The sequence below is a fragment of the Mustela putorius genome, unplaced genomic scaffold (assembly GCF_011764305.1).
Source record: "Mustela putorius furo isolate JIRA1106 unplaced genomic scaffold, ASM1176430v1.1 tig00003834_pilon_pilon_pilon, whole genome shotgun sequence".
NCBI lineage: Eukaryota > Metazoa > Chordata > Mammalia > Carnivora > Mustelidae > Mustela > Mustela putorius.
Genome location: NW_025421987.1, coordinates 127,733,348 through 127,750,155, shown reverse-complemented (window position 1 = coordinate 127,750,155; position 16,808 = coordinate 127,733,348). Strand labels below are relative to the sequence as shown.

The 16,808-nt window shown below is 46.6% G+C and overlaps 1 protein-coding gene across 1 annotated transcript in view; it reads left to right on the top strand.

Annotated features, from left to right (window-relative positions):
* LOC123394338 (serine/arginine repetitive matrix protein 1-like) overlaps positions 1 to 16,808 on the top strand; it is a 93,276-nt gene that overhangs the window by 22,740 nt on the left and 53,728 nt on the right. Inside the window, exon 4 of the mRNA XM_045088146.1 lies at positions 5,348 to 6,033. Coding sequence (XP_044944081.1) covers positions 5,348 to 6,033 — 686 coding nt within the window. The remainder of the gene's footprint in view (positions 1 to 5,347; positions 6,034 to 16,808) is intronic.

The following is a 16,808-nucleotide window of genomic DNA, read 5'->3' as shown; positions in this document are numbered from 1 at the left end:
TGATTGGTTCCTGTTCCTCTTCTGGGTCACCTCCTTGGACAGATCCTCCCTGACCAGCTGGTCTATTATAAATCCTCCTATGATTCTATTTCCAGTGCCTGCATGCTTTTCTTCTCAGCATGTGTCACAAACTAATTGAAGGTGCATATAGAGCATATTGTCTGAGTCTTCTACTGGAGTGAAAGATTCACAGGGCCAAGACTGTACCGTTTTTGTTCACTATCACTCTAACCTATCCAATACCCAGTGCACATACAAGTGGGCATGTAAACACACACCCATTGTTGATAAATGACTTATTTACATACTTTTAACAATTTCCTCTATAGTTCACTCATTCCGGGTCAATTGATTGAGCATCTACTATGAGTCAAGTCCTATTGTTGCTGCTTGGAATGCAGCAACGAATAAAGCAAGCAAAAATCTCTGCCCGGAGGCTGCTTTTCTGCTGGTGAATCTGAGCATTTTGTATATATGTATGTCCCCGTGATACCTTCTCAGTTCACTTTTTTGTTCAGTGCCCACTTGGCCAATGGGAGCTTGGAGCTGGTGGATAAATGCTCCCTTCTTCCGTCTTGCATCCTTTTTTTTCAAAGATTCATTTATTTATTTTAGCGAGAGCACAGGGGGAGGGACATGGGAAGAGGGAGCGATAACCCCAAGCTGACTCCATGATGAGCACAGAGCCTGGTGTGGGGCTTGATCTCACAACCCTGAGATCATGACCTGAGCCAAAACCAAAAGTCAGATACTTAAGCAAGTGCACCCTCCAGGTGTCCCCATGTCTTGCATTCTATGCAATTCCTCAGAGGGTGCCGGGAGGACTGAGCCCTACTTGCTCATAGAGGAGACCACCTAGATTAAGCATCCTTGGATGGGTTTTCTCTCCCTGCCTGTTTCATTCTTTCTGGCCCTGATTCCTATTCCTACCCCTGTTCCATGCAATCACTTCCCCAAAGAAACTACCTGCTCTTGAGTCCTCCTTTAACACTGCTTTTGAGGAGAACCCAAGCCAACAAAGCTAATGTTTTAATTCTTTTGTCAAGACATTTTCTGCATGTCCATCATGGGTCCCTGGTTGTATTTTGGGTTTCTAAAGGGCAGGAATTACATATATATATATTTTTTCCCCATAGCTACTTATTCAGGGCCTGGCAAATATCAGTGAACATATGCTGATTTTAATTTGATTTGACAGAAGGAAAGAATACAGTGCCTATCTGAGCCCTAAGGGAGGCCCAAGTCACTTCTGGTGTAGAGACCTATGCCCGATGCTGGGTAAGGCTGGGACCTGCCAGGCAATTAGTACTTTCTCTTCTGTATACCCATCTAGCTGCCCTCTTAGGTCGCTGCACCCTTGACTTCCAGAAGCAGCAGGTCACCAGCTGCTGAAGTAGCTCAGGGCACACAGCTGGGGGCTCACTCAAGGGGTCCTGCCTGCCACCTGCTCCTACCAAGCTGGGGATGGCAAAAGGAAACCAGCCCCTCCTCCTCCAGGGTGGGATACATGCATCTGTCATCTGGTGCTGGAAACAGGATGTCAGGACCCTGTGCCCACAGGGCCACAGTCAGGGAGTCAAAATGAATGAATTGATGACTTCAAAATTTGGCACCAATCTTGACTGCACCTCATGGATATAGAGAGTGACAGGCAGCTGGTAAAGGTGCAAAGAGCATTGGACATATTTGGCAGACAAAAGTTGTAGTTATGGGTCTACCACTAATTGGATGCTCCTTTGGTCATGTACCACTTTTCTGCCCGCAGTTTCCTGAAAATGAGAAGGTTGGACTAGATGATGTCAAAGATCCCCCAGCTCTAGGATTCTTAAATTACAGAATTGGAAGGAACCTGATCTGTCAGTGATATATCAAATAGTCAAATAGTTTATCAAATAGCTTATTATTATTATTATTTTATTTTTACTTATTTATATTATTTATTTTACTTTATTTTAATTATTATTATTTTTTAGTTAAAAAAACATATTGCTAACAGCCCCATGTCTACTCTAAACCCACAAGGAGATGGCACCAGCGCATTTGCTCTTACACACTCCCAGTTAGCCCTGCCTACCTACATACCAATCTGGCATATATTCGATCACTTCTTTTGTAAATGAATTTTAAAAAAAAGATTTTATTTATTTTTAAGTAATTTCCACACCCAGTGTGGGGCTCGAACTCACAACCCCGAGATCAAGAGTTGCTTTCTCTAGCAACCAAGGCAGCCAGGCGTCTTTGTAATTGAAATTTCTGTTGAGATAATTGTAGATTCACATTTAACCACAGGAAATAATACACTTTGCACAGTTTCCTCATTGATCACATTTTGAAAACCTTGGTATGTTATTACAGCTAGAATGTTAACATTGATACAACCTACCTCTTATTCAGATTTCCCCAGTCTTACTTGTACTTATTTCAGTGTATGTCAGTTCTATATAAATTTGATCACTTGCTCTAAGACCACAAGTTCTAAAAGCAGAAGAACCTTGTGTCCCCCTTTTACAGACGCACCCTGTCTTCCTCCCATCCAACCACATCCCCTGCTTGGTTTCTCAAAAGTATTTTTATTTGGAAATAATTTCAAACGTACAGACATGTTTCAGTACATCCTGTACCCAGATTCACTGATTGTTAATATTTTGCCCATTTATTTTATTGTTTTTCCTATCAATATGTTTTTTTCTGAGTCCCTTGAAGTTGCACACATCATGCTTGCACAATACTTTAGTGTGTATTTCTAAGAATGGGGATATTCTTCTACATGACCATGGTCCAAGTTATCAACAGCAGTGAATTTAACATTGAGCCAATAATTTACTATCAGGATTCCAACTTTGTCCGCTGAAATATTCTTTCCAGCATTTTCCCTCCTCCAGTACAGTATTCAGATTAGGACAAGTTATCCCATTAAGTTGTCATGTCTTTTTTAGCAGCCTTTAATTTGGAACATATAACCTCCTTCTGTCCTTTTTTTCCTTTTTCTTTTTTCTAATGTACATATGGTAATGTTTATTTATTTATTTTTATTGTGTTAGTCACCATACAGTACATCATTAGTTTTTGATGTAGTGTCCATGCCACTCATGCCATCCTAAATACCCATCACCAGGCTCACCCATTCCTCTATCCCCTCACTTCTAAAACCCTTAGTTTGTTTCCCGGAATCCACAGTCTCTCATGCTTCATCTCCCCTTCTGATTCATCCCAATTCACTTTTCCTTTTCTTCTCCTAATGTCCTCTATGCTATTCCTTATGTTCCACATGTAAGTGAAACCATATGGTAATTGACTTTCTCTGCTTGACTTATTTCACTTAGCATAATCTCCTTTAGTCCTGCTCATGTTGACGCAGAAGTTGGGTATTCATCCTTTCTCATGGCTGAGTAATATTCCATTGTGTATATGGACCACATCTTTATCCATTCATCTATTGAAGGACATCCCAGCTCTTTCCAGTTTGGCTATTGTGGATATTGCTGCTATGAACATTGGGGTGCATATAGCCCTTCTTTTCACTACCTCTGTATCTTTGGGGTGAGTACCGGTAGTGCAATTGCTGGGTCATAGGGTAGCTCTATTTTTAATTTTTTAAAAAGATTTTATTTATTTGACAGAGAGAGACACAGCAAGAAAGGGACTATAAGCAGGGGGAGCGTGAGAGGGAGAAGCAGGCTTCTGGCCAAGCAGGGAGCCCAGTGTGGGGCTCAATCCCAGGACCCTGGGATCATGACCTGAGGAGAAGGCAGACCCTTAATGACTGGGCCACCCAGGCGCTGCTATTTTTAATTTTTTGAGGAAACTCCACACTGTTTTCCAAAGTGGTTGCTCCAATTTGCATTCCCCCCAACAGCGTAAGGAGGTTCCCCTTTTTCCACGACTTCTCCAATATTAGTTGTTTCTTGCCTTGTCGATTTTTGCATTCTAACAGGTATAAGATAGTATCTCAATGTGGTTTTGATTTGAATTTCCCTGATGGCTACTGATAATGAACACTTTTTCATGAGTCTGTTAGCCATTTGTATGTCTTCTTTAGAGAAGTGTCTGCTTATGTCTTCTGCCAATTTTTTGACCCAATTGTTTTTTGGGTGTTGAGTTTGAGATTCTTTACAGATCTTGGATATCAGCCCTTTGTCTTAGTGTCATTTGTATATCTTCTCCCATTCTGGGGGATACCTCTTTGTTTTTTTGACTGTTTCCTTTCCTGTGCAGAAGCTTCCTATTTTGATGAAGTCCCAAAAGTTCATTTTTGCTTTTGTTTCCCTTGCCTTTGGAGATAGGTCTTGAAAGTCCAATGTGGGACTTGAACTCACTACTCTGGGATCAAGACCTGAGCTGAAACCAAAAGTCAGACACTTCATTAACTGAGCCACCTGGACTCCCCTCTTTTGTCTTTTTGACGTTAACACATTTGAAGAATACAGTCTCTGCCCCTTTTTACTAGATGTTCCTCATTTGGGGTTTTTCTGAGGTTTCATCATCGTCAGGTTCAGGTTATGCAGTTTCCCCGGAATACTGCGTAGGTGAAGCGTTCTGAGGACATGGTACCCGTCTACTCTCATTCATGATGTTAATTTTGACCACCTGGTCAAGGTGTTGTCTGCCGGCTCCTTTGTAAATATTTCCCCCTTGCTATTAATGAGCCTAAACCATCAATGGAGAGACATTAAGCGAAGCAAATATCTGCTCTTCAATTAAATCCGCTCTAGTGTTAGCATCGGGGGATGATTCTTGCCTGAAAGAATCTTCACGGTACACTTCAAGTCTTCTTCCAGTATTTGAAACCAGGTTTTCTATGGCTCAGCTTTCTTACGTCTTTGGTTTTGGTTAGAGTCCTCTCCGTGCCTTCCAAACATCCTCTACGACCTTTGGGCAGAGAAGGGGCCAAAGTAGTACACTCAGCAGCCCTAAGTGAGCTAATTGGGTTGTTTCGAGTTAAACTGTCCATTGGTGATTTGCCTGTGAGCACTTACTTCCTGGATCCTTTTCTGATTCCGCGCTCCGCCCCCCAACCCTCGGCCTTCCCCGACCTAGAAGTCGGTGGCATTTTTTTCAGACTGTCCATTGACATACCCCTCCTCCACCGCCACTCCCCAGCGCTCGGCAGTGTCCTTCCTCTGCTTGAGCCTCAGGTTTGCTTCCTAGGAGAACGCCCAACCTGCAAGAACGCGTCTGGACGTCAATTGCTTTAGTGGTAAGCAGCGCACGTGCTCCCGGTAGACTGAACCTAGACCGACGCCGAAAAGCGCAAGAAGTAAGCGCTCGGGGAGCTGTGTACAGGTTTCCCCCACCCAGGTATTCGAATCGACCAGCACTTTCCCAAGCCCCGCGGCGCAGGTAAAAGCGGGGGGCGGGACCAGGACCACGGCGGCAGGGCAGAGAGGCGCGGCTTCCGGCTCAACCCGCGCGCTCCGCGGGGCGTGCATCCTGGAGGGCCGCCCGCAGGTGGCGGCGCAGGCCGGCGGGCGGGCGGGGCGGTAGAAGGGGAGGGCTCGGCGCGCGTCGGGCGGTGACGGCAGCGCGGAGGGGAGGTGCGAGCCGCCTGCCCGCGGGGGAGCCATGGCGAGAGGCCGCGCCGCGGCGCCCGCATCAGTGCCCGCGTCTGCAGCAGCGCCCCCGCCCGCCGCCCCGGGGCCCACCCCGCCGCCGTGCCCGCGCGCCCCGAGCCCGTGACGCCCGCGCGCCACGAGTGAGGCGCCCCCGGAGAGGGGCTGCGCGCGGGAGGGAGCGCGGGGCAGCCGGAGCACCTAGACGACCCCCGCGTCCCGGAACCGCGGACCCCGAGCTCTCGAGGGCCAAGTCGGCGGCGAGCAGCAGGAGGAGGGGGCGCCGAAGCCGAACCCAGCCGCGTGCACCCCTGTGGCCCCCGGCCGGCAGCTGCGGAGGGAACCTGAGCCGCCGGGCGGCCGGGGCCGCGCCGAGGACAACGAAGAGGAGGCGGCCGACAGAACCAGGCGCCCGGAGAGCCCCGCGCGGGAGGCCCCCGGGACCGCGCCTGCGACGGGGCCGCGCTCCGTGCGCCTCTCTCGGGTAAGACCCGGGGCCGCGCATCGGCCCGGGCGGGTGGGTGGGGAGGGACACCAGCGTTCGTGGAGTCGGGGCGCGTGATGCGGTGTTGGCGGCGGCGGGAGAGGCCGGACTCCGGGACCCTGAGGCAGTACCCCTCCTGCATTGACCGCACCTGAGGGAGACCCTCGCGGTGCCTCAAAAGGTGCCCGTAGCCATGGTGTCGGTCACACCGCGTGGCCCGGATTCCGGGTTTCGGCACTCGGAGATGACAGTGAGGCGACCTTCAGAGAGTCCCGATCTGAGCCAGGCCAGAGAGTGAGCAGCACCCCGGTTCCCACTCACCGGCAAAACTAATGTAAATTACATCATCTGAGTGTGTCTGGGACAGAACGTGTGGCTTTTAGGAACCTTCCTTTCAATTCTGAGAGTTAACAAGTTTACTTTTGACATGGGTTTTTATTTTTATTTATTTATTTAAAAGATTTTATTTATTTATTTGACAGAGAGAGACCACAAGTAGATGGAGGGAGAGGCAGGCAGAGAGAGGGAAGCAGGCTCCCCGCCGAGCAGAGAGCCCGATGCGGGACTCGATCCGAGGACCCTGAGATCGTGACCTGAGCCGAAGACAGCGGCTTAACCCACTGAGCCACCCAGGCGCCCCTGACATGGGTTTTTAAATCCTTTTCGAATCTTCAAGGTCAGCCTATTGCAGGTGAAAACAAATGTGATGAAGTGTGGTTTCTGCTTTTGTTAAGTTGTGTTTAGGGAAGCTCAGCTGCTCCCAGGCCAGCCTCTGTGCTTCAAGCCCTTCCCTGCACTTGCTCGGAAACCGAAATCAGCCTTCACTTTGAGCGCCTCCGAAGTGTAAGTGGTTTGGCCTCCGTTTGCTTTTTTTTAAACAGTTTTCTGATTTTCTTCCCCAGAACTTAATGGCTCAAACAAATACGTAACTGTTGTCTGCAAGTGTGTAGGCTGGATGGGTACCCTTTCCTGGAGCATCTTTTGTTTATTTGCGGCAGGGATAAACAAGGGATATCAGACAGGGGGACAAGCTAGGAACAGGGTCCTTTTCAGTTTGCAACTGCAAGAGCAGCTCAGTCCTGTGCAGTCTGCACTGGGGAGGGTCAATGACCCCTCCCCCTGCGCCAGACAGGACGTTTGCCTGGCAGGTTCAGAGTTGGATCTGGAGTGACAGATGACACCTTCCTCTTTTTCCTGGTTTGGAAAGATCACACTTGTGTGCCCTTTGATCTCTGACCCTAGTTTTATCACAGAGGTGCCCTGACAAACATAGGCCACTTGGAGAGCCGAGCAGGACTGGGGGTTGCTGAGCTGGGTTAGAAAGCCCAGAAGGTTTGGCAAGAGTTGGGTCTCAGCTTGACCCCAGCATGAGCCTGTTCCTGTTCAACTCCCCAGGGGCCTGTGAGATTTGGTTTCCCATCCCCAGCTCTTCCTGGAGGGTGTCCCTACCCTGGCTGTGTTGCTGATGTTCTTTCTGAAAGGACACAGGCTTTTTTTTTTTTTTTTTAAGATTTATTTATTTATTAGAGAGAGAGTGCTTGTGTGGGAGCATGGGCCAGCTGGGTGGAGGGAGCAGTGGGAGGAGGGAAGAGAATTCCCAAGCAGACTACGAAGTGAGTACTGAGCCTGATTGGGGGGGAGGGTGGGCTTGGTCCCAGGACCCCACGATCATGACCTGAGCCTAAGTCAAGAATCTGCTGTTCAACACACTGAGCCATCCAGGTGCCCCAGGACGCAGGCCTTTGGGTGAAAGACCTGGATTCAAATTCCAGCTCTTCTCTCTTTTGTGACCTTGGGCCCTTATTTAACCCCTGTGACCTGGCTTTCCCTTCTCTGGGATTGCCTGCCTCCCCGGAACAAACAAAACTCATGGAATTATTACAAGGATTAAAGAGTGTTTTAAATGAAAGTGTTCGTAAAAGTTTGACTAAATGATGTGAGAGGTTTTCAGGTCTCATTCCGATAAGACTAGGTGTGTCACTTGGTGACCTTTTTCAGCCCTAACAGAGATAAATAAAGCAGATATTATAATACTAATTATCTTTCTTACAGTTTTGCTATGAAGGTCAAATCAGATCACATAAAAGGGTATTGAGGGACACCTGGGGGAGTTCAGTCCATTAAGTGTCCGACTCTTGATTTCAGCTTAGGTCATGATCTCAGGGTTATAGTTTGAGCCCCAGGTCAGGTTCTGTGCTGGGCTGGAGCCTGCTTAAGATTCTCCCTCTGCCCCTCTCCCCCAAAAGGGGGCTTTGAAAATAAACGAGCAGTACTTGCGTTGAAAGGAGTTCCTCAACTTTCAGTTTCTAAACTAACAGTGCCTTACCATTTGCCGTCTGATGTGGATTTCCTTCTGGTCATTGCTTCTTAAGCCCTAGCCTCTGACCTGGCACACAGTAGGTCTCTAATTGTTAGATGACTCTTGAGTTGACCATCTCATATAGGTTCTTAGATTTTATTTTTCAGTCTCAAGGGAGTGTCTTTTGTCTAGAGACACAATGTTGAATGGGCCTTCTGGTTCCTCCCCCCCGTTTTTGGGAACAAATACTACCCTTTCTGACTTGCTTCCTTATTAGGTGTGTCCAAATGGAGGCCACCTGCAGTGTTGAAAAATTCAGCGTTTTAGTGAAGAGACAGTAAATAATAGCATATGCGTAAATCTGGATGCCTCCAAGCTACATATAATGCCAGTGATGAACAGCCGCTTAAAGAAATGCTTTGACGTGTTTTATGAGGGATGTGTGGCTTTATGATTCATTGAGAAGCTCATTTAATTATGTGTTTGTTAGGAGTGCACCTGAGGTGGAAGAGGATGGCACACAGGTGGAAGGCTAGCTCTTAACAACCTTGTTTGGCTTCTGGTCCTGCATTCGGGAAGGGCTGCTCCCAGCCTCACCTGGTTAATGGGAGGAGGGCTGTAAATCTCTTCGAAGACTAACAGCACAGTGACTTCTAGGAGCCAGTCACAGCCAGGTCTCAAGCTATGAAATGGATCATATTGATACTTCTTAAACCTGCCCCATAATCTTCTGGGCAAAGGAACCCTGGAAAGGGGGATTTTGGGCATAGCCTGAGGTTTCTGGCACTTTTCAGGGAATTTTTCAATGTTCATTCACCAATTCCTTTGATGGAGAATAGGATGCAGGATTCATCTGTTTTAATATAAAAATGCTTTAAGTTATTGTCTTAATTCAAAAAGCATCCAAGGAAGATGCACCTTATTTTCCCCGAGGCTCTGTGGGCTCCCTGCAGCATAAGTTTGGTTACCCCAGGGGTGCCTGGGTAGCTCAGTTGTTGGGCGTCTGCCCTCGGCTCAGGTCATCATCCTGGGGTCCTAGGATCAAGCCCTGCATTGGGCTCCCTGCTCAGTGGGAAGCTTGCTTCTTCCTCTCCCACTTCCCCTGCTTGTGTTCCCTCTCTTGCCGTATCTCTCTCTTGCTCAAATAAATAAATAAAATCTTAAAAAAAATTTTGGATACCTCAATTTTTATTTATTTTTTATTTATTTTTATTTTTATTTTTTTAAAAATATTTTTATTTATTTATTTGACAGAGAGAGATGACAAGTAGGCAGAGAGGCAGGTAGAGAGAGAGGAAGGGAAGCAGGCTCCCTTCTGAGCAGAGAGCCCGATGTGGGACTGGATCCCAGGACCCTGAGATCATGACCTGAGCCGAAGGCAGCAGCTTAACCCACTGAGCCACCCAGGCGCCCCTTGGATACCTCAATTTAAGATTTTTTAAAAAATTTTATTTATTTGACAGACAGATATCACAAATAGGTAGAGAGGCAGGCAGAGAGAGAGAGAGAGGAGGAAGCAGGCTCCCCGCCGAGCAGATAGCCCGATGCGGCACTCCATCCCACGACCCGAGCTGAAGGCAGAGGCCTAACCCACTGAGCCACCCAGGCGCCCTGGATACCTCAATTTAGAATCTTGGAGCTGGATTATTTCTAGGGGCTCTGCTCATTCCAGACTTCATGATGTGCCTGGACTTTTTTTTTTTAAGATTTTATTTATATATTTGACAGAGATCACAAGTAGGCAGAAAGGCAGGTGCAGGGAGGGGGGCGGGGAAGCAGGCTCCCCGCTGAGCAGAGAGCCTGGTGTGGGACCTGATCCCAGGACCCTGGGATCATGACCTGAGCCAGAGGCAGAGGCTTTAACCCACTGAGCCACCCAGGTGCTCCGTGCCTGCACTTTTAAAAGCAGGAGGTCCTCTCCTTCCTAGAGGTGAAAAGGATGCTCTAATATCCAAAGGTATGTTAATGAATCAAAGAAACACCAGAGTATAAATTATCTGGATTTGAATGTAAAGGAAGACCATGCTCTGGGTATTCAAGGGACTTTGAAATTTTTTTTTTTTTTGCCCGTAAGAATTGTTGAAAAAAAAAACTGTGAACCTGTGGATAAAGTGGTTTGACTTTTTCTGTAAGGTATCCCTTGTAGAATAGTATTCAGAGCACTACTTACTTTATGGCACGCCCCCTTAGTAACTAGACCTAGTTACTAGGTAGCGAGATGATATTGATTACAAAATGCTGCTGTCTCCTGAATTATATTCACATGAACTAGCTGGTAGCAATTCCTACCTTGGATTACACAGATGCAGGTTTACTTATGTCACTTAAAAATGGGTATTAATTAGAATAAGGGTAAGGATTTTGATTTTTCTCCACATTTAGGGAGAAAAAGCATCCCTGAAAATGGAGAACCCTGGGATTTTCGAAGTTCTCCATCAGTTCCTCTGGTGGTTTGGGTAAAGTCAAAAACTCCTTCCTGTCAGTTCTTTACATCAGTGGTATAGGCTATGGGCCTGGATTTTTTTTTCAAGGGTGCGTTCTGCGAGCTCTCACTTTCTAAGTTTTGCAAAAAGTAGAGAAGGTGGGACCTTGGTGTAGGTTTGCTTCCTTTTATCATGCTCCTTCTCAAGTAATAAGGGGGATGTGGTCAAACACCTGCGTCTGCCATTAGAATGTTAGAATAGGTTTGGCTTCCCTTGTGTGATTGATGCAGGAGTTTGAACCAGGGGGAGCAGGTGAACAATGAGTGTGGAAGCTGCCCTTGAAGTTATCCGAAGAGTTTGGAAAATTTGGCCTGGTGAGGAGTGAGGAGGAGGAATTTCATTTTTGCTATTTATGCCAAAGGGGACCGGGAGTCCGGGTTCAAGGTGGGACCTTGATTGGTTCCACCGATTGGCTGTGGCCCCGGGGTATGGAGAGGGAGGCTCACAAGAGGAAGATCCTGATGGTGCGGTTTGTGCCTGGCTTTTGCTCCCTGCTCTCCTGGCTCCAGCCATTTGCAGGAATGGAAGGCTTCACTACCCAACCTGTGGCAGGTGGGCCTGCAGCCGGTCAGCATTACCTGGGAGCCTGTTAGCCCCGCAGAACCTCAGACCCGTCCCAGACTTGCTGGATGTGAAGCTGCATTTGATTTGATTTAATTTTGTTTTATTTTATTTTATATTTCTATTTATTTATATATTTAGTCCGATGCTTAACCAGTGGAGCCACCCCAGACGCCCCATGAATCTCCATTTTAAACCTATCCCCAGGTGGTATTGATGCTCAGAGACCTCTTCATTTCTTGGTGGTTCCCCAGAACGTTCTTTCCCCATGCGTGAGGCCAGACTTCATGTATGTTGGGAAGAACAAGTGGCCGGTACACACTGGTTCCCTGCCCTCCTTGGGAGAGTTGGCGCTCAAGGTTGGATTCCTCCTCTTGCCCTCCCCTGGTAGGAAAGGGGCTGGGGTTTCTGAGAAGAGGTTGGTGAACCTGGGCTCTCCCAGTGCCCACCTCTTCCCTTAAATTGTGCGCAGTGAACTGTACAATGGGAAGACCCAAAGAGGGAATGGACAAGCTGTTGTTTTCATTCAGCAGTGAGGAGAAGCATTCCCAAATGTGGCCAGTCGTTTACCCTCCCTGCCACAAGGCACATCTGAAACATTCGGTGGTGTTTTACGTTCTTAAAACGCCAGAGCAGTGACTAGGTGGTTCTGTCTAAGTTCTAGCTCTAGAGTTGACCCAGCTACCCACACACTCACCTCCCTTTGCTGAGTAGATCGGAAGTGCCCGGTCATATGTGTGGACATCACTAGACAGGGTGGAAGCTAGAGAGAAGGTGGGTGGATCTGACCCCAGCATATAGGTAAACTTTCTCATCCTCCCTTCTTTGTTCTGCTTTCCTGGCAAGTGCAGAGCTCTCGGCCTAGGGTCCTCCTTCTGTAACCTCATGCTGGGATGGGTGCACACAACCTGCCTTTGCAAAATTCTCCTTTTTTCCCTTTTTGCCCTAGAAGTGCCCAAGATCCCAGTCTGAGAGATGAGAGGAAATCTCCAGGGGCCCTTGGGGGGGTTCAGTAAGTTAAGCATCTGCCTTCAGCTCATGTCATGGATCCCAGAGTCCTGGGATTGAGCAGGAGCCTGCTTCTCCCTCTCCCTGACTTGTGCTGAAATAAACAAATAAACTCTTTTAAAAAAAAGGCAAATTAAAAAAGGAAAGGAAATGTCTAATATAATCAGCTTTTCTTTTTAAAAAAGTTGTATACAACAAATTTCACCATTTTAGCCATTTTTCATTGTACAGTTTCGTGGCATTAAACTGATTCACTTTGTGTAGATACCCCCAGAACATTTCCATCTTCCCCAACTGCTTCCCCAGTCTCCTGTCCCTTCAGCCTTGGGCAACCAATGTGCTTCTACTTTGTGTCTCTGTGAGTTTACCATTCTTGGTCCCTTATTTAAGAGGCATCGTACTATATTTGTTGTTTTGTATCTGGCTTTTTTCACTTAGCATAATATCGTCAAGGTCCATCCATGTTGTAACATGTACCAGAATTTCAGTTCTTTTTAAGAATCAGTAGTATTCCATTGTGTGTATAGACCATATTTTGTTTATCCATTCATGTATCTTTGGACACTTGGGTTGCTTCAACCTTTTGACAGTTGTGAATAAGGCTGCTATGAACATGGGTACAAATATCTGTTTGAGTCCTTGCTTGACCTTCTTTGGGGTGCATACCCACAAGCAAAATTGCTGGGTCCTGTAGTAATTCTGTTTAATTTTTGAGAACGTGCCATACCATTTTTCTCAGTGGCTGAACTGTTTTATTTTCCTACCAGGAACACACAACTGTTCCAATTTCTCCACATTCTCACCAGCACTTGTTATTTTCAGTTTTTTGTTCTGTTCTCTTTGATAATAGCCATTCTGATCGGTGTGATCGGGTTATTTCTTTCGAGTCCCTTTTCTTTATTCTGATAGTCTCCCAACACTAGCCACGGTTTTTGCCAGACTTTGAGCTGTGGAGGATTTCTGAGAAGTGGAACTCTTGCTTCAATCCTTGCTCCTGATTGCTTTTTAACTCCGTGGGTGTCACACTGAATTTACTTAGTGTGGTGAGACTCGGATGAATAAGGTTTCTAGGAGCTGCTAGTATTTCAGAGTCTGCGAGGTCTGTGAGTTCATGGTCTTTCCTTCCGTGCTTCCCTCTCCTCTGTTATTTTGAATGGGAATGTGGGTGTGTAAGTTGGGTTAATAAGGAGGACAATAGTGGAAAGACTACTCAGTAAGACAGGACATCGCATTTCTGTGATTCTGAGTCGAGGGTTCTAAGAATAAATTTGATTTGCTTGTTGGACCTTGCCTTGGAGTAGGGGTTTTTGGCAGTCTAACATCTGCAGAAATCTGGCAACACAGTTGTATTGTCGGCTCCAGATCTTGCCCATGTTGCAGAATTTCAGGTCTGGGGTTTCAACTCAGTTGCTTAAGCATCTGCCTTTGGCTCCCATCGTGATCCTGGGGTCCTGCTCAGCAGAGAGTCTGCTTCTCCCTCTGTTCTTCCCCCTGCTCCTGCCTGCTCTCTCTCTGTCTCTGTGTGTGTGTGTCTCTCTCTCAAATAAATACAATCTTAACATTTTTTTTCAAATCTGGGAAGAAAATGGGCGATTTATTTAAACTATAGTGGCAGGCAGATTCTTGTCATGTTACATGGTTGGGATTGATGAGCTTTGTGCCAGGAGATTAAAAACACCAGCCAACAAACAAAAAACCAAACCCTATGATTCAGGGGTAGTAGTATAATGGTTTTGAGGAAAGGTGGAGGGAAGGAAAATGAGCAATTTGTTACACGGATGAGTCACTGGTGTTGTGTCTGTGAGTGTTCAGTTGAACACAGGATTTCTGAGACAATAGGTTTACTGGCTTAGGTAGTAGGGAAGGAAATAGTGTCATCCAGACGGTGGGTATTCCCTTTCAACCTCGGCATCTAGAATATGTTTTAAATAAAATGCTGAATTCTGGGGAATTGTACAGTTTTATGTGCTTGACTGGGGCATAACCTTATTTCCATTCATTAAAAAATAAAATCCTCCAGATTTAATAGTTTGTTGGGATCAACTGTAGCACACCATTGATATGTTTGAAGTCATGCTCCCCCCCCTCCAAGATTGGTGCTTTTCCAGGGTTATTTGTGTTGAACCCGGCAAAAACTCCTGTTTGGGGCAGCCAATTTCTGAATCATTACTTTGTACGATAATCTCATATGGTTATTAAAGGGATTACATGAGTTTAATGTGTATGCATGGCTCACAGTAAACAATTTGTGTTAAACATTATTATTGTTACTGAACTTCTTATGATGTGTTCATTCCCGAGTCATTTCAGGGCATCCTATGCTACGAATCCTGTGCTACGCCCCAGGGCTATGGGCCTTGTCTTTATGGTTCTCAAAGGAATAGCCCCCATGACCTAAGGCAATATGGGCTGTGAATTTTGCTCACCTGACAGTGAACTTCCCTCCTTTGGCTTTGAGGAGAAGCCTTTCTCTTTGCAAGGATCCTGAGGCGTCAGAGATATCCCTTTGGACTTGACATTTGGACACAAATATCAAGACATTTCCAAGGTCTCTTGTGGAAGGAGTGTAGTTCGGTGTTAAGTATTTGAGAAAATACCTTTCTGTTTGAGAAGACAGGCAGAATATTCTATTACAACAGATAAAAGTATGACAAGCAAATCACTGGGAAAACAAATTGGCTGTAAACTGTTGACTGATGCAGTAGGTGTGTTCATACTGTACTGGAAAGATAGGAAAATAGTTTGTGTCATTAAAAGAGTAGAAGAAGAATGTCATAGCCGCTGTTGAATGTGAACTTGAACAGCTTTGAGCTCTGCTGAGTCTCTTGATACTAGAAGAGAAACAGTACTCTTATGGAAGGAAACAAAGGGAATAATGAAGAGAGTTTGGTTATTTTATTATCAAACATACCCTTTTTTATCATCCTTTATGGTATCCTGATTGAAGAGGCCGCACGGCAGAGAATCTCAGTGTAATCATATGTGAGGATTTCCCTCACAGACTCAGAAGTTGCCCCCACATGCGGTCAGTAGGAGAGCAGGGATGCAGCAAAGAGAAGGCCATGGCAGGGTGGGGATGTGATGAGGGGAGGCAGCTGGCTTCACAGGGTGAGCGTGCCCAGGCATGTGTGTGGTCCCCAGCCCTATCTGCCACTGGAATGACAGCCCGCGCTCTGGCTTGGCTAGAGGTGAGAGAGGATGTGACTTCAGACAGTGAGTGCTAGTGTGATTAAAGTGGATGGATTCCTTTGGTGACCTGGAGGGGATAACCTCAGCTTGCCCTTTGAAGAGATGGTGGTTAACGTTTGGGAGAGGTGACCTCAAGGATGGGGCTGAGAATTTTGAATTGGCTAACTCAATTGTGATAACTCAGTTGCGCGGCTGGGGGGTGGGGCGGTGGGTGGGTGGTGGTGAAGACCGGCAGGACCTTGTTTGGGAGGTCCTGGGTTTGATGGAGGTGTTGGGCCTGAGGCTTAGGGGAGAGATCCGAGTGTGAAGGGAGGGCTTGGGGGCTATTGCGGTGTAGACAGTAGTGATGTCATGGGAAGAACTCCCAGAGTTCTACCTGGGAGGAGACCAGAGGGGCTGGGGGAAGAGAGAGTGCTTGCAGCAAGCACGAGGTTCCTGGCTTCTCTCTGCTGTGCTGAGCCCTGCAAGATAGCAGCTAAAATGTTCTCCGGGTTTGTTTACACTTGTTGGTATGCAAATATTTGTGGAGTTGTATCTAGAAGTGATGCAGGCTTCGCCTTGGAAGCACAGTAACAAGTTGACCATGAGGATTCTTGTGGCCTTCAGGAACATTTTCAAGTGTTCTTGCCAAGCATCCCATATGCTTATCTCATGGTAGGGGAGGCATGTTTGATGAGTTCCCCAAATTAGTGAGTTTGGAATTAGGGATTTTGTTGCACTTTTTTTGTGACCCTTGTATGTGTAACTTGAAGGTTTTCAGCTTGTGTTGTTAGAGCTGGGGAATCATGGTGAAATGGGAGGGAATTAGAAGTTGCTTGTTCTAGTAAAGATAACTTCTACTGCCTGTCACAATGGATAAAATAAGCAATGCAGCAGTACTAGCCGCTGGTGAGGGTGTGGAACAGGCGGAAGGAAACCTCACGCACCACGTGCAAAGAACAACAACCTGTAGGAAGATTAGTGATAGTTACTCACGCTGACCATCTATATTATGAGCCTGAGATTCACGCCTGGGCTTATATTCAACAAAAATGCGTGCTGCTGCTTAATTAGTAGCAGCTTTGCTCATGTTAGTCCCCAGGTGGAGAAGCCCAAATGTCTATTAACGAGTGTCAACAAAATCATGGTTTATCCATACAGTGCACTACTGCTCAGCGGTAAAAAGGGATGAGCTATTGATGGATGCAACAAGTAGACGAATGCTGCTAGAAAATGTTGAGCTGAGGAGACCAGAC